The sequence below is a fragment of the Maylandia zebra genome, linkage group LG20 (assembly GCF_041146795.1).
Source record: "Maylandia zebra isolate NMK-2024a linkage group LG20, Mzebra_GT3a, whole genome shotgun sequence".
NCBI lineage: Eukaryota > Metazoa > Chordata > Actinopteri > Cichliformes > Cichlidae > Maylandia > Maylandia zebra.
The window spans coordinates 19344831-19361957 of NC_135186.1; the positions used below are offsets into that span (position 1 = coordinate 19344831).

At 41.5% G+C, this 17127-nt stretch overlaps 1 protein-coding gene and 1 long non-coding RNA gene across 7 annotated transcripts in view; one reads left to right on the forward strand and one right to left on the reverse strand.

The window, feature by feature from the left end:
• myt1a (myelin transcription factor 1a) overlaps positions 1 to 17127 on the reverse strand; it is a 65199-nt gene that overhangs the window by 44435 nt on the left and 3637 nt on the right. For all 6 annotated transcript variants that reach the window (XM_024799064.2, XM_024799063.2, XM_024799059.2 and 3 more), the window contains 9 exons: positions 13463 to 13695; positions 10099 to 11160; positions 9905 to 10024; positions 9159 to 9249; positions 8692 to 8805; positions 8391 to 8608; positions 5338 to 5540; positions 4982 to 5197; positions 1265 to 1413 (listed from right to left, as the gene is read on the reverse strand). In XM_024799064.2, the coding sequence (XP_024654832.1) occupies positions 1265 to 1413; positions 4982 to 5197; positions 5338 to 5540; positions 8391 to 8608; positions 8692 to 8805; positions 9159 to 9249; positions 9905 to 10024; positions 10099 to 11160; positions 13463 to 13695 (2406 nt within the window). The remainder of the gene's footprint in view (positions 1 to 1264; positions 1414 to 4981; positions 5198 to 5337; positions 5541 to 8390; positions 8609 to 8691; positions 8806 to 9158; positions 9250 to 9904; positions 10025 to 10098; positions 11161 to 13462; positions 13696 to 17127) is intronic.
• On the forward strand, positions 3970 to 5078 carry LOC143414229 (uncharacterized). The gene is made up of 3 exons (XR_013094725.1): positions 3970 to 4321; positions 4418 to 4542; positions 4951 to 5078. It is a non-coding gene; the product is annotated as an uncharacterized LOC143414229 (long non-coding RNA).

Below are 17127 nucleotides of genomic sequence, written 5' to 3' on the forward strand. Positions count from 1 at the left end.
CTTCAGCATGCCTGTTGAAAAGCAGAGCAGCTATGAAAGACCACGGGTTTGTTTGTTTATCAAACAATGAGACAGTGAAAGAGGCTATTTTAACAGAGCGTTATATATTTATCAGTGACTTTGTAGATAAGATGAAATTATCTTTATGTTCCTCCCATTATGAAGATGATCACCAGTGTCCTGAGTCATGTATCTCCTTCTCTCCAATAAAAGTGAATGACTTAGTTACAGTAATGGGAAAGATGAAACCCTCATCATCCTCGTTAGAGATCTTGCCTCCTTCTGTCCTGTTTGGAACTTTCACAATCACTTCATTGCTGTCTATTATTAGCAACTCACTGAGAAAAGTTTGTGGGTTCTTTCAACACATCACATTCGATCGGGGACCCCAGTTTACATCCTGCATTTGGAGAGAGTTCTATGCCATTGTCGGTGCCAAGGTTAGTCTTTCCTCTGGCGTCTATCTGCACATTAACAGGAAAACCAAACGAGCCAACCAGGAGTTAGAAGCACTGTCCACCTGGAGCAAGCAGCTATCCTGGATCAACAACACAGTACCGTGACGTCTTTGGCTATGGTGTCTCTACATTTAACATCTATCAACCTCCTCTGTTTCCACCAACTGAAGCTGAGAGTTCTGTCTCTTCTGTGCAGCAGCATCTGGTTAGCTGTTGGCACCTGGAAGGCCACTTAGGCTGCTCTCCGCAGGACAATGAACCAAAATACGCACATTGCTGACTTGCTGATGCCAGGTTTCTGACCAGCCTACTGACCTGGTCAGAAAGTTTGTTTTTCCACAAAAGATGTTCCACTCAGAACAGAACCCAAAAAAAATATTACAGTTGCTTATTAACCCTTTGAAACTGAGGCCTTGAATAATCCTTTGTCAGTAGTTTTACACTTCTTATTTAATATGAGGATACACAAAGTTTTCCATCTGTCCCAATTGAACCCCCACAACCCAAATTTCAAAATTTCTTTGCGAGCACTAATTTGCATGACATATTTCATTGATATAATTTCTCACATGCACACGTCTTCCTGCCCTACTGACATAATCCCTCTTAAATGTATTAAACATTTAGCTATAATTTCCTATAAACCCCTCTTGAGATTCCACTGCTTTAGATCATTACAGACCAATTTACAAACTGCCATTCATTTAAAAAAAATCTTTGCAACTGGGTTTGTTTCTCTGCCACAGCTCTTAATTGTACAGCTGGTTTTCATCACACAAGGTTTGTAAAAAATATTAAAGACTTACACAAGAAGCTCTTTTTTGCTGTCTTTGGGCTGAAACTTGACCTTGAAGCTGGTGGTGGTGACCTCACCGGGGTATTTCCTGTCCTCCAAGTTCTCTTGGTCCTCTTCCTCACCTTCAGATGAGGTATATGAGGGAGCTGTGTACTCCACCTAAAGCAAGGTAAGACATAAGGTGCTTGTAGCAAGGACCCAGGCTGCCAGACAGTTTTTCCCAAATGTGAATTTTTTTTATTTGTGCAAACAATTTAGGAGACAGTCTGCTCCATGCTCTCACGGCTTCCTGCCAAACAATAACCGAAAGGGAGGAATCCCGTTGAGGCCTGGGGCACCTCCTGCACTGTAAACAACAGAGGGGTTGGTGGGGTGGCTGAAGAAGAATTTAAAATTCATGTTTCGTGCAGTTCTTTTAGTGTACAAGACATGAACAGAGGCCCCTGGCCAGTCAGTATCTCTTTTGGGATGCTGGTTAACCAACTCCGGACACTCCAGGCAGGACATGTGCCATCGGCGCACATAATCCGCCTGGAAAATCATTTTCCACGGCTTCTTCTTTCGTGCGAGTGTTATGAATCACTTAATAAATCCATCAATTTTAATCACTTGGTCAAAGGCTGAGCATAGGATGTCATCGCAAGACTGTTATAATAGGAAATCGTGTGTGGAGTGAATTACTAGAGGCAGCGGGGCCTCAAGTGAAGTACCTGCCATCTCCTCCTCCCCAGAGTCAGCATCAGATGACCCGCATCACCAGTGAGCACAGACACTACACACCGCTAAAGGTCGTGAATGCATCCCTCATACTGCCCCAAAAGGTTAATAAACCCTGGCCAATCTGTCCCCAGAATTAAGGGATGTGTCTGGTGCGAGCTAACTGCAGCCTTTACTCCATGCATTTTTTCACCTGTATTTAATTTGATTGATTGATTGATCATACTTTGTTCATCACGAGGGAAATTGGGTTAAGGCAGCCAGCCATGCCAGCGCCATCTTACCCTTCCGACCATACATACATTACACAAAGATCATATGGGAAAGACAGGTCAGAGAGGTATAACAATGGTAAATACACAACATGAGGAAATACGAGGAGAAAAAAGAACTCCCCCCAGACTGAGCTCCAACAGGGAGATCAGTTTGAGAACAGAAAAAAAACAACACCTCAGCGCCTACAAAAAGCACATGACTATCAATACACTATAGAAACACGAGACAAGCAACAGGGGAGGGTAAAGGGTAATAGAGAGCCGGTGTAAACAGCGCATCCGGTCCTGCAGCATGTCTGCGTTGGTCCAGTCGACCGCTATCTTCCCCGGGAGGGGACAAGCATCGAAGGCGTTTGGAAAGGGAGGGGGGATGAGTGTGTATCAGTGTATGTGTATGTGTGTGTGTGTCCAGAGTTCAGCTGAGACAGTGTCCTTCGCCCTGCCAGGCTAAGTAAACAGTCTTCCAGCCAACCCAGGTGGCCTTGCATAGGGGAGGAACAGTCTAAGCACCGTCTGTTATCAGGGTGTTTTTGTTCAGCTCCAGCCTTGAGATCACAGCTGGTGCTGAAGTGGTAGCCGCATGAAGTGATGGTGGCTTTTACTTTAGTGCGAACAACTCTTATTCTGAGTGCTTCTCCAAGGTGTAATCCAATTTGCGCTCAGAGGTCTTATTCTGAGTGTTCACGGCAGCTGCAAGCTTCTCCAAGATCTTATCCGTGCTGCACTCAATGAGCCCATTTTGAGAACTCACGCCTCGTCCCATCGTTTCAATCCCAGCGGGCAGCCTTGTGGGGGTTTGAACAGCCGGTTTCGCTTTCTTAATTCTTCGATAAGCCAGGGCCAAGCCAGCTCCGATCAGCAAGAACCCTGTTATCATGGTTCCGAATAGATAGATATCTTCAGCGTCTTCGATCGACAGTCCCGCCAGGCACACAACCCTCGAGTAATGCCACCCGTCCATCAAGTATCCAGCAGGGAAAGTACCTCCAGGACACTCAGGCTCACCCGAGCCCAGACTTCTCATTGAGAAAAGGGTGTCAATTGCATTCAGGGACCAGTTGATCAAATCCATAATTCCTCTCTGTGAGAGACTGTTCCAGGGAAAAGTAATACAAAAAACACAAGACTAGACAAGGACACAAGAGGCCAAGCAGGGAAGCTAAGGGAGAGGAGGAGAGGAGAGGAGAAAAGTGTCACGGTCCTGGGTCGGTGACCCAGCGCTTTTAGTTTGTTATCATTTTTTAGATGATTGTTTAGGTTCTGTGTTATATTCGGTCTGCCTCTGAGTCTGCGTCTGTATCTGTCTGTCTATGGTGTCACCCCATCTGTTTGTGAATCTGTCTGTTTAGTTCAATGTCTTGTCTGGTTCCATGTGTCTGAGTTTCCTGTTTTATTGTGAAGGTCCGTGTCGTATGTGAGTGTGATCAGGTTACGTTTCCCCTGTCCCGTCAGCCCAGATTCCTCCCAGCTGTGTTGCCCTCCTGTCTCTCACCCCCTGATTACTGGTGTGTGTATTTAAGCCCTGTGTGTTTTCCTGCCTGTTGCCGGTTCGTCTGTGTTCCTCCGTGTCAGTCTGTGTTATTCGGTGTCCAGCTCGTCTCTCTGCCTCTCATCCCCTTTTGTATCATCTCAGGTTTGTCATTTAGCTTTCCCAGTTCAGGTCTTTAGTTTTGTCTTCCCTCTTGCCTGTTTGCCTTCTCACCCCTGTATAAATAAACTCACCAGCATCTTATCCACTGCCTGCATCTTGGGTCCTTCTTCTAACTCCACACGGCTCGCCTCGGCAGCTGTGACAAAAAGTGCGACTGCCTTCGTCAAGAGCAAGAGAGCAGCAGCACTATGGCCTATTCGTGATGTTCAGGTGAAAGTCAGCCCAAGCAACCAGACATTCGACTACACTTGTCCCATGCTTGGAATGATCCCGCAGCTTATCTAGGAGATGGCGATGCACCACTGCCTGCTCCCGGTGCACAGCTACCAGGTCAGCCAGCAACTGGGTTAGCACCTCCACTGGCTGAAAAGAAGTGACTGTAGCAAGGACCCAGGCCGGCAGGACGTTCTTCCTGCGTGTGAAGGTCTTTTTTTAATTTGTGCAAACAGCTTATAAGACAGTCCGCTGCATAATTTCTACAGCCCACTCTCTCTGCAGCTCAGTGATCCTCTCCCCTTAGGTCCAGGGATCCTACTGAAGTAGGGAGCCATGACCAGGTGATGGAGAACAGATATGTGGGGCAGCTTCACCGCTCCCCTGCAGCTGAGCCACAAACCATGCCACCTTATTAGACCACCACCCAATGTAAGGGTAATTGAACAGTACTACTTGTTCCCTAAATCATTTTTTATGGTTCTGTAATGGTTAATCCACCATGTGCATCACTTTAATCAAACCAACAATTTAAAGCTAAAATATAATTATTTCTGTTATCAATGAACTTTCTAATGTATTATTTTTCAAGAAAGGAGAAAAAGCAGTAAAGTACATTATTGTTTTTTGATTAAGATGTCAAATTGAAAATATTTACTGGCGTTCCAAATTAAATTTTTAATGGTTTAATATGACACTAATAATAATTTACGACTTCAATCTTGACAGATTTCTAAAGTATTTGTGTTTTTCTTGTTTTTATTGCAGGTGCTCTAATACATTTATTAAGAACTGTAGGTTCCCAACAAATCAGCTCTGATTCGCTTTCATTTTCTCTAGCTGTCCTCATTTACAGTAGATCTCTACTTACCTCTTCGTGGTCTTCTTCTTTGACACCACCCATTTTGGTGAAGTCAAGTGGGCCTTCCCACTCTTGCTGAGTTTGGCCCTGAGATGCAATGGCTCCCACATGTTGAGAGGAAGAAGACAAAGAAGATGAAGGCTCTGGAGACTGTACTCCCTCCCGCTTGGTCTTCTTCATGCTAAGGTCCAAGGTGCCATTCTCATCCACCTCAATATCCGCCTCCTAAGTGAGGACACAGTGTGCAAATGTAGTGACTGCAAACTCAAAGAGCACGAGTTTCATACACTGTTCATTGTTAGGCTATTTTAAACCGTAGTTTTAAAAAAGAAGCTTGCGTCTAAATGAAATTCACTGTGCATCACCTTGGTGCAGGGCTCCCTGGTCTTGGTGCTGAGTGTCTCTGGTCTCTCCCAGCAGCGGGTAGACAGGTTGAGAATAGCTGTTGCTGCCATGTGGGCTGCCTCTGCATCTTGGCTATAGTCATAACCGCTGGAGGACAAGGTGCTCATAGAAAAGCTTCCTGACATGCTGTGACTGGGGGAGGATGCCTTGGGGAATAATTTAGCTGCGTACAAGTGGAACAAAATGATTTCCTTGAGACATGAAATTGGGAGGAGATTACTGCATATTCTACGACTATATGAGTGCAACATATGTACTAGTTCAGGTTTGCTTTTAGTTATAGCAGAACCTCATACAATTTTATACAGAGCTTGGCAAGTGAAAAAACAAACTTTTATGTATAAATTATTTAAAAAAGTAAAACATTTTATACAAAAACATACAGTTATTAATACAAATTTATAGACGTTACTGACAAAAATTGTTTTTTGGTATAATGTCATTTATTGATCAGAATAATTGTAGAATGACATATTCCATTTGGATATAACTCAGGTGGTTCTCTGCCCCTATAATCTCAGGACTGCGCCTTAAGTTGCTTCTGATACAGGTGTCACGCATGGCAGCTCTGCCTCTTTAGCATGTGAGTGTGAATGGAAAACATTATAAAAGCCCTTTGCAGAACCTAGCTATGTTTGAAAGGTGGTATAAAAAATGTGAATAAGACCATTTCACATAGAATGGTTAGCACTGTCACCTCGCAGCAAAAAGACTCCTGGTCTAAACCAGGAACCAAATGAGGCCTTCATATGTGGAGTTTGCACGTTTTCCCTGTGCCTGGCATCTTCCAGGTAGTTCGGCTTCCTCCCACAGTTCAACTGATAGGTTACCTTGTGCTTGATGGATGTGAGGAGGGTAAATGTATAACAGAATTAGAATTTTTCCCCATCTGTCTCTCTTCTCATGTTTGGTGTGTGTCTTCTTGTTTCTGTGTTTGGTTTCTTTTAATTGTTTTAATGTTTTACTTTGTAGCTTAGTTTTCTTTTGTATCATGTGTTACTTTTACTTATTCACTGTCACCTGTATTGCATTGTGATGGCTGCAGTTACAGCCACACAGTGGTAATGTCCACCAAACATCAATGTTACAACAGAGGCTTACACATAACACTACATTTACATTTTTCTTCCTTTAGATATAGGATTTCATTTACAGGGTAATAAAGAATTGGTTTTGGTTTAGAATTAATTCATTTATATACTCACATAATACTGTATTTTAAAATAAGTGAGGATATTTTAGTTTACACTGTTATGTATGTATGATTTAATCTTTCTTCTGTTTTCTTTACCTCAGTGACAGCTGCTGGGGTCCCTTGGTTGATGAGCTAAGAGGTGGAAAAGGGGCAGAGCAAGCTTATATGGAGAACTGCAAATTGGGTCATACCACAATTCTGGATCATGGGGGGGAAATGGAATTTGTTATGTTAGTCTCAGTTGGGTTTTTGTGTGTTTTATCCCTTTTTTTGTTTTTGTGGGCTGATCAGCCACTATTTAAGTTTCCACTTGTCTGTTTAGGTAGGTCAGTTTGTTTCAGTTGTTGTAGTGCTTGTGTAGTTTTGTTACTTTGACCTCTTTTATGGGCCCAACATTTAGATTTTTCTGTGTAGTTTAACCGAGTTTGTTTTGGGGTTGAATAAAAAAACTTTTTTGGATGTTAACCTGTACCTGACTTTCCTTCACTGCTCGGTCCATCATGCATCCTTAATTTGGGTCATCATTTCCAGCCTTAACTACATAATCTTTTTCTTTTTGTATTATTCTGTGTTTAAATTGTTTGGAGATTGCAGGAGTGCTTGGTTCTAAAATATATTCAAGAATAAGACAGTGAAGGAAAGTGCTTAATGCTTATCAGATTCACCAAGTTTTTTTCTTTGGTATCTTTAAAGGAGATAAATATTGCCTTTGTCATTTGAAATATCTCATTTAAGCCTTCATCTACTTGTAATATGGATGTATTATAACACTGCAATTGATCAGAAGATACCAAACAAATAACAATTTGCACAGAGGGAATGCGGTTCACAAACAGTGCCATAGAGAGTTTATGTTAAAACCATAACGATACCTTGGAGTAAAAATTGACACAGCTCTTAAAATGGACAAATAGGTAAATGCAGTGGTGAGAAAAAGCTTTTTTCAGCTGAGGCAGCTCTCTAAAGTAAAACCTTTTATTTCTTTTTGTGACTAGGAGAGTTTTACATGCATTTGTGACCACTCGGCTTGATTATTGTAATGGACTTTATATTGGTGTTGATCAGGCTTCACTATCACGCTTGCAAATGGTCCAGAATGCTGCAGCTTGTCTGTTGACAGGGACATGCAAACGTGAGCACATTACCCCTGTTCTTGCCTCTTTACACTTGGTTGCCTGTCCATTTTAGAATTCATTTAAAAATTTTATTGTTTGCTTTTAAAGTTTTAAATGTCCTGGCTCCTTCTTACCTGTCAGACCTTCTACACCAATACAGTCCACAAAGGTCTCCCAGATCAACTGACCAGTCACTCCTTGCTGTCCCCATGCCGAGACTGAAACACTGGGGGGACCCAAATTATGGAATAAACTGCCCCTCCATATTAGGCTGGCCCCAACACTTGAAATGTTTAAATCACTTTTAAAAATACACTTTTTTTCAAAGGCTTTTTAGGAGTTGTACCAGAGTCAGCTTGTAGTCAGTTTTAGTCAGCTGTTGGTCACTCTTAATCTTTTTATTTTGTTAATCTTATTCATTGTATATCTTATTGTCTATTTTACTCATGTTTTAATATTTAATATATATACTGATTTATTTTTATCTTCTTTTTCATTTATGTATTTATTTTATTGTTATTTATATTTATTTCTTTGTCTGCTTAATGTATGTTTTTTAACTGCTGTCTCTGTTTTATTATTGGAAAGCACTTTGGTCAACTTTGTTGTTTTTAAAGTGCTATATAAATAAAGTTGGATTGGATTGGTTATAAAAAGCCTGTAAGTTGTTAAGAAATAAAAGCAAAGTGAAATTGTGTCTTACTTTTGAAGGCTTTGGGTGATGTTTCAGCAGTGCTAGGTGTCTTTGGAATGAGCGTACGCTTTCCAAAAACCTGACCATCAAAGCTTGCATAGTCAAAAGACACCTTGGAGTATTTCTCCAGCTCCTTGGCCAGGTTTGCTCGAGGTGTAGTGGTCACCGTGTTGGGCCGGTAGCTGCCATACTGAGGGATCTCCAGCTGTTTGACAAAACACATGGGCCTAAAAAAAGAGCCCTGATTTAGGTACTGATACTTTAACATTGTATGAATCAATTAGTTGAAAATTTTTCTTGCATGTCTCACCTGAGCACTCTGTCAGAATTGGAAGAGGGTTCACTGGCTGAAGCCTGTAAATGAACCTGTTTGTCCTGGTTCTTGTTCAGCTTAGCAGCTGCGGCAATGGGGCAGCCGGACAGACTGATGGGGAGGCATGCCAATGATATTGCATTTAAAGAAATAAAATGCTCATCAATAGAAACTCACTGAATTGCTGGGAAAGCAGTGTAAGCAGATGTGAGCACAATGAAATGTTATGCAGTATTATTTTGCAAATGTGTGTGTGTGTGTGTGTGTGTGTGTGTGTGTGTGTGTGTGTGTGTGTGTGTGTGTGTGCAATCAGATCTAGGATCTTTAACACTAAACTATTTAAAAAAAACCATCAGAATACAAGCCTCTTTTTACAAGTTCTTTTCTATGAAGTAGTGACAGTCAATTTCTGTTTCATATACTGTTGTAAAAAGTGTTCAGAGTGTATCGAGTGCTTTATTAACCTGCGATGTGTGTTGCGGTTGCTGTTAACATGGCCTTGGCCTGTGCAGCCAGGAGTAGGACACTTCAAGACGTTCTCATGCATGGCCAGGACTACAGACACACAGCAAGTGCAAACTCAGGTCAGTGCATTTATCTTGCATTAGGTGGTTTCACAGCAGTAACAGTAGTAATGTACGTGTACACCTGTATGAGCTAGAAAAGGACAAGTGGCAAAGATACAGAATTTACAGCAGTAGTGGAAGTAAGAGTAATGGTAAAGCTGGTAGAGTTAATAATAATATTTACAACCTGAATTCCAAAAAAGTTAAAAGCCTATGTAAAATAGTTGACTTAATATGCTGAGGATGTGACGTCTAATGCTGTGGAACACCTCACAACTAATAAACAAACATACAGGTCAGGGAAAAAAAAGCACCCCAAAAGTAAAGATAGGGATTCACCCATCTGTGAAAACCTATGATGATATTGTATTCCGAAATAACATTACTAAATATAAATTTGCAGGATGCTACCTAGAATTTGGTGATTTTATTATCTAGTCAATTCAGTGTTGGCCAGTCATATAGCACCAATCACCTTAAGGCACTTTAAATCGCAAGGTAAACACCCTACAATATTAGGGACACTTTTTTAGAAACAGGTTTGTGTGTTAGCATTATTGGTCAGTATTTATTAATCATGGTGATAATTCAAAGTGCACACATTTGAATGTTGGTCAGTGAAGTTAATGGTAAGCTATACTTACTCTCTGGAGGGATTCTGTCTTTGTGAGGACATCCAGACAGACTGCGATGATGGGGATACAGCCCAGTCACATGACCCGTCCCATCACACCCTGGCGTTGGACACTTGACTTCCTTTTTTTCTGGAATTTTATTTAGATAGTGATCACCTACTTTCTATGCAAACACGTTCACATTTGACTTTGCTGTTTCTTACCTTTGCTGTAGTGAGTGGTGCGGCGGGCTACAGCAGCAGCCTCTGAGCTCTTGCTGGATGATGTGTATGGTTGGTAGTCCAGGGAGCTCCGGCTCTCCTGGCCTTCCTTCACTTCCTCCGCCTTCAGAGCAATAGCCTGCTCCAGCAGCCCCAGGTTCCCCCGAGTCATATCCCAGTTCTCTGAGTCGTCTGTTATTCCCGAGCCCTCTGAGACACGATCCTGCTCCTCTCCTTCCTCTTCTTCCTCCTCCTCCTCCTCTTCCTCCTCTTCATCTTCATCATCATCATCATCATCATCCTCAGAGCGGACCTCTATAACCACTGTTGTTGGAGAGGCTTTACTGGAGTCTTGGTCCTCCTCTTCCTCCCCCAGGATCTCACTGTCTTCCTTCTCTTGTCTGTGATCCTCCCCCTCTCTCTCCCCTTCCTGTTCTTCATCCTCTTCTTCCTCAGTCATGGGAGTACAGATCTTTTCTTCCCTGAGTGACACCTCAGTTTCAGATCCCTGAGTGCGTGGACTCAAAGTGTAAGGAGTGTCAACCTCTTGGAGGACCTCCCTGTCTGTTCCATCCTCCTCTTCTTCTTCTTCCTCTTCTTCCTCTTCTTCCTCTTCTTCGACCTCTTCTTCATCAGCTTCCCTCTTATGCTGCTTTGACTCTTTGGCCAGATGGCCGTAATCACCACTTGAATACTGATGATCTGAGTTTTTCTGGCTTATCACTTGTCTTTCTATTACCCTCTCTTCTACAATATTCTCAGGACTTTTTTGCTGTCCATTTTCTTCCTGTTCTTCTGCTTCTTCCACCTCCTTTGTTTCTTTTAGATCAGGAATGCCTGTTAGCTCTGCGGGTTCCGCAGATGGCTGATTCTTTGTCATCAGACAAGCATCCTTCACATCCTTTGTCTCTGTTTCCTCCTGCTGAAGGTCATCAGCAGGTTTTACTTCCTCACCAGCTTTCTCACTCACAGTTTTGTTCTCAGCCTTTGCACTGATGTGTTTGTTCATGTCAAGGTCAGCTGAAGGACACACTGCTGTTACTTTTGTCACCTGTGAGGCCTCTGCTGTGGAGTTCAAAGTACAGATAAATGTCATTGCCACAGATTGTTTTGTCTGTGTCATCTCACAAAAACAAGCATTGTGACTGATCTTGCAGGTGACTTGATGTGATTTGTTTAGCAAGAGTGAAGTGAAGCATGCAAACCAAACTGTAGACCAAAGTCAACTGTTCTGGAAGTTGGCTTTGGTCTACACTCATGCCAAACTCTCCGCTATCTTGAAACGGTTCTGTTCGTCACAGTCACTGAAATACTGATTATGTTTTTTAATGTCCTTGTTTTTATACAAAGCTCATTTCTGTGACACTGGATTACATATGCTTTAATGTGTCTATATTTCAACTACAAAATGGAAACTCGGATCAGTTTCAGGTTGAAGTAAGGAATTACAACTACATGTACCTTTATCAATATTTTTCAAAGTCTACAATGTTACTTTTATGTAAGTAGGCATTACATTTTAAGATCTACTTCACCCACATCAGAGTAACATCAGAGTTGACAGTGACAGAAATTGTAATTTTGTGTCTGTACACCACAAACAAGATTGATGTTAACAAAGGTCTTGCGCTATCTGTTTAGGAACTTTTATGCACAGCCCCTCCATTTTCAGAGGCTTTACAGTTTATTATTCCATAACAAATTACAACAATAAAAGATCTGAAAAACCATTCAATGAGAAGGTGTGTCCAAACTTTTGACTAGGAAATAAGTATTTGATCCCCCATCAATCTGCAAGATTTCTGGCTCCCATTTATATTTTATACAGGTAACAAGCTGACATTTGGAGCCTTTTCAACTCGTTACCTGTATAAAAGACAGCTGTCCATAGAAGCAATCAATCGATCCAGATTCCAAACTCTGCACCATGGCCAAGACCAGAGTTTTCCATGGATGTCAGGGACACGATTGTGGACCTACACAAGGCTGGAATGGACTACAAGACCATTGCCAAGCAGTTGGGTGAGAAGGTGACAACAGTTGGCGCGATTATTCGCATATGGGAGAATGATAAAATAACTGCCAGTCTCCCTCGGTCTGGAGCTCCACACAAGATCTCACCTCGTGGAGTTTATGAGAATAAGAACGGTGAGGAATCAGGCCAGAACTACTCAAACTTTGAAGTTTGTCACGAAATATCTCAATGTTTCAAAAGAGGACTTGGTGAAGGTGTTGTGGTCAAATGAGACCAAAACCGAGCTATTTGGCATCAACTCAACTTGCCATGTTTGGAGGAGGAAGAATGCTGTCAATGACTCCAAGAATATTATCCCCACCGTCAAACATGGAGGTAGAAACATGCTTTGAGGGTGTTTTTCTGCCAAGGGGACAGAACAACTGTATCACATCAAAGGGAGGATGGATGGGGCCATGTACCATCAAATCTTGGGTGAGAACCACCTTCCTTTAGCCAGGGTATTGAAAATGGGTCGTGGGTGAGTATTCCAGCATGACAATGATCCAAAACACACGACCAAGGCAACAAAGGATTGGCTCAAGACGAAGCATATTAAGGTCTTGGGGTGGCCTAGTCAGTCTCCAATCCCACAGAAAATCTGTGGAGGGAGCTGAAGGTTAGAGTTGCCAAACATCAGCCATGAAACATTAATGACTTGGAGAGGATCTGCAAAGAGGAGTGGGACAAAATCCCCCCTGAGATGTGTGCAAAACTTGTGGCCAGCTACAAGACACGTCTGACTTCTCCAGTTACCAAAAAAGATTTTGCTACAAAGTACTAAACCACGTTTTGCAAAGGGATCAAATATTTATTTCCTTCATGAAGATGCAAATTAAGTTGTAACTTTTTTCAAATCCATTTTTCTGGATTTTTTGGTTATTGTTCTGTCTCTTACTTTACTTTACTTTACTTTACTTTACTTTACTTTACTTTATTGATTTCAAAGGCTGTTGGTAGTCCCCCGAACACGTTTTAAAACCAGAGCGGTGGCCCCAAGGTTGTGGAATTCTCTCCCTCCATCTTTAGACTAGTTTTTAATTAGATTTGTGCTGTATATTTGATTGTACTGTTTTATGTTTATCTGTTTTATATTATTGTGAAGCACTTTGTGGTTTTTATCCTGTGAAGAGTACTATATAAATCAATAAAGTAAAGTCTCTCATTGTTCAAATAAACCTGCCATTGAAATTATAGACTGACCATTTCTTTGGTAGTGGGAAAAGTTACAAAATCAGCAGGGGTTCAAATAATTGTTTTCCCTGACTGTACATACTTAAAATAACTATGTATACAGGAGCCAGTTTTGCTTGGCGGGTAAGGAGGCAACTGCTCTAGTTTGGATTTACTCACGTTTTATTGACTCTGGCCTGCTTGTTGTTTTGGCCTTCTTGTCCTTGTTTTCTTCATCCCCTTCATTCTCTTTCTGCTCCTCCTCTTCCTCTTCTGCTGTGTCACTGTCTGCAGTCAACCCTCCATCTGCTGCCTGTTTAGCAGACTGATTCTTTCTCTTGGGAGCGGACTGGTTCTCCCCGGCCTCAGCCTCCTCCAGCTTCCTTTTCTTCACAATTGGGCAACCAAGTATGCTGAAAAGAGAAACATGGTTACTGATGTGTATAATGTCAGAAAGAAACCTAACAAGTAATTAGTGTTCTGTCACATACTATATTGAGGTGTGTGAGCAACACTGGAGAGTCTAGATACTACTAGCAACAAAGTTTTTTCCTTCAGGTACTCTGGCTTCCTCTCGCAGTCCAAAGTCATGCTTGCTAGATTAATTCGTAATTCTAACTCGGTTTTAATTGTGAATACAAGTTAGAGAAGGTGCTTAATCCCTAGCGCTTTATGTTTGATAGTGTGATAGTTTTGAGCTAATGTTTGTTTATGCCATAGTTCCAAGGTCATTGACCCAGCGTTTTGTGTTTAGTGAACTTATTTGGGGATTTGTTCTGTGAAGACTTTCTAATTTTGTTTATCATAATATTTCTAGTCTCAGTCGTTGTGTCCTTGGGCAAGACACTTCACCCGTTGCCTACTGGTGGTGGTCAGAGGGCCTGGTGGCGCCAGTGTCCGGCAGCCTCGCCTCTGTCAGTGTGCCCCAGGGTGGCTGTGGCTACAATGTAGCTTGCCATCACCAGTGTGTGAATGTGTGTGTGAATGGGTGGATGACTGGATATGTAAAGCGCTTTGGGGTCCTTAGGGACTAGTAAAGCGCTATATAAATACAGGCCATTTACCATTTAGTAATTCTGTCATAGTCCTGTTTTTTTTTTTATTTTTGTCTAAACTCTTAATTAAAAATGTTAGTTTTAGTTTTAGGTCAAGTATATTCAGTTTATGTTTTGAGTCCCTTGAATTTTTGCCTCCCTTTTCTCCTGTGCCCTTGTCTTGTCTGTGTTTAGTCCTCAGTCAGTCAGTCTTGTTTCAGTGTTTACCTTTCTGTTTCTATGTCAAATCTGTGTTTCTGTTGCCATGTCTAGTTTATATATGAATCTGTTGCCTGCTCAGTTAGTTCCTGTTTTATTTTGATAGTTCCTTGTCTCTTGTTGTGTTGGTATAGTGGTAAAGCTACACACACCTTTGGAGCGATGTCTGCAGCCTGTGCGCAGCTCAGACGCAAGCATTTCGCTGCATGTTATACTGTGAATGTGACAAAAAAAAATGAATTGAAAGTACACTATGTTCAGTTTTGCTTCCCCTGTCTATTTAGTCAGATTCAGTTCAGCTGTGCTCTTCAGGTGTCTCCACTTTGCCCATTTGCTTTTTTGTATTTAAACCCTCTGTATTGCTTGTTGCATCATCCCTCATGCTTCTCCTGTGTAGTCCTCTGCTTTACGTGTCCTGGTTCAGTTCTGACCTGGCTCTCTGTTTATCTCTCTTCCTTGTAGGTTACAAATAATAAAAGTTAAAGGCTTTCACGTCCTGTCTCCTGTATCTTGCACGTTGATGCCAAAACCTGGCTTCAGCACAGCAACACGACAGAATATTTGGCTAGACAGAGCTCTGGCTTTTTGTCATCCTGACTACATTGCGAAAAAATACAAATAATGGTCACGGGTAGGGATGGGTATTGATAAGATTTTCACGATTCTGATTCCATTTTCAACTCTTTAACGATTCGATTCTTTATCGATTCTTTTATCGATTCTTTTTAAAAAAGGAGAACACTAAGGTTGATTAGCTTAGAACTTTGTTTTATATCTTCTCTATATCTTCAGGAGTAACATGGCCTTACAAACCCAACAGTGAGATCTTAAGAGATCCACAGCCTACGGCTCTTCAATGGGGTGTCACAGGGTCCCCAGGAAAAACAATTATAAATGTAAAATAATAAAATAAATATTCTTCTGTAGCAATAACAAAGTACAACATAAATGATTCAGTAGCAATTACCCAAGAATATCCAGTAATGTCCCTGCCTACAATTAAACACATTCACTTACTGAAAATCGGGGGCATCTGCTGGCAAATGAGTGCAAGCCTTTGACCACAACCTTAGTCACTGCTTGGTGACATTCGTCTATCCTGGCCTGAAAGGAGACGCTACCGGTAGACAGCAGTGAGAACTGCCAGCATCTGAGCCAGCCAGACTCTGTCTCTCTCATCATGGTAACCTAAATGCACAGTAATGGCAGGTTTTGTAATAAGGCAGATCGCGTATTCGTAGTGTTTCCTCCCTTAAATTAAATATCTACTTTTCAAGTATTGCAAGTTGCCCTGTTGTCATCCGTTCTCATAAAATATAATCAAACTTTTGAGCGTTAGGCGCCGTGTTTCCTGCCAGGTAAATGACGCTCTGCAACGTGGTGACGTCATTCGGGGCGACTGGAATCGATAAGGGAATCGTTTGCAAAACTGGCAAACAATTCCAAGGAATTGAAACAGTGGGAACCGGTTCTCAACAAGAACTGGTTTTCGATACCCATCCCTAGTCACAGGGCCTCAGACCCAGGGTTTGAGTTTCTCTGTGGGTGTGTGATTCTCTGTCTAAGTAAAACAAGTAAAACATGGGGCTTTTTAAAATCGTTCCTCATCTTGTGAAGGCTAAATGGTAAATGGTAAATGGCCTGTATTTATATAGCGCTTTACTAGTCCCTAAGGACTCCAAAGCGCTTTACATATCCAGTCATCCACCCATTCACACACACATTCACACACTGGTGATGGCAAGCTACATTGTAGCCACAGCCACCCTGGGGCGCACTGACAGAGGCTAGTCTTCACAGATCGGATGAGCCTCCATTTTGCCCACTTTGGTGTTATTCTAAGATTTTTCCACAATTTGCATTTTTTTTCCTGAATGATGAACTTTGCCTATTTTTACTTCTGAGAAGCACTGCCTCGCTAAGATGCTGTTTTCACAGTAAGTAATGTTACTGACCTGCTGCCAAGTAACCTAATTGGTTGCAAAATGTTCCTCTAGGTGTTTCTTTTTTAGTACCACTTACTTTTCCAGCCTTTTGTTGTGCTCTTCCAGTGTTTTTAAGATGCGTTGCTGACATCGAAATTCAAAATGAGGTTATATTTTTCATGAAATAGTAACGTTTAAACATTTGTTTTCTATATTGTATTATGAATAAAATATGAATATATGAGCTCTACAAATCATTGCCTTCTTTTATTTTCCTCTTACACAGTGTGCCAATTTTTTTTTTAAATTGGGATTTTACTTGCATTTTTTCACCTTGCTCTCTGTCATTTTGTGGAAAATGCACATGAACCTGCTGACATCAGCTCTGCAACAGTTTGTAATACAGTTAGTGAAAAACAATAGTTTGTCAGTGCAGCAATATCATCAAATATGCTTGGCAAGTTGAATCAAAACAGTGGAGCTCAAAATAAGAAGAACAGAATACGACAGCACGAGTTCCAAGACTTGGTGACATGTAGTTTGTGTTTTTGTAAAGAACTGAAGCATTGTTACCATTTATGTATTGAATGTATGTATTCATACTGTAATATGTGTGTGTAACATACCTAGAAGGGCTTTCTAAAATGAATGTGCTTGTTTGGTATGA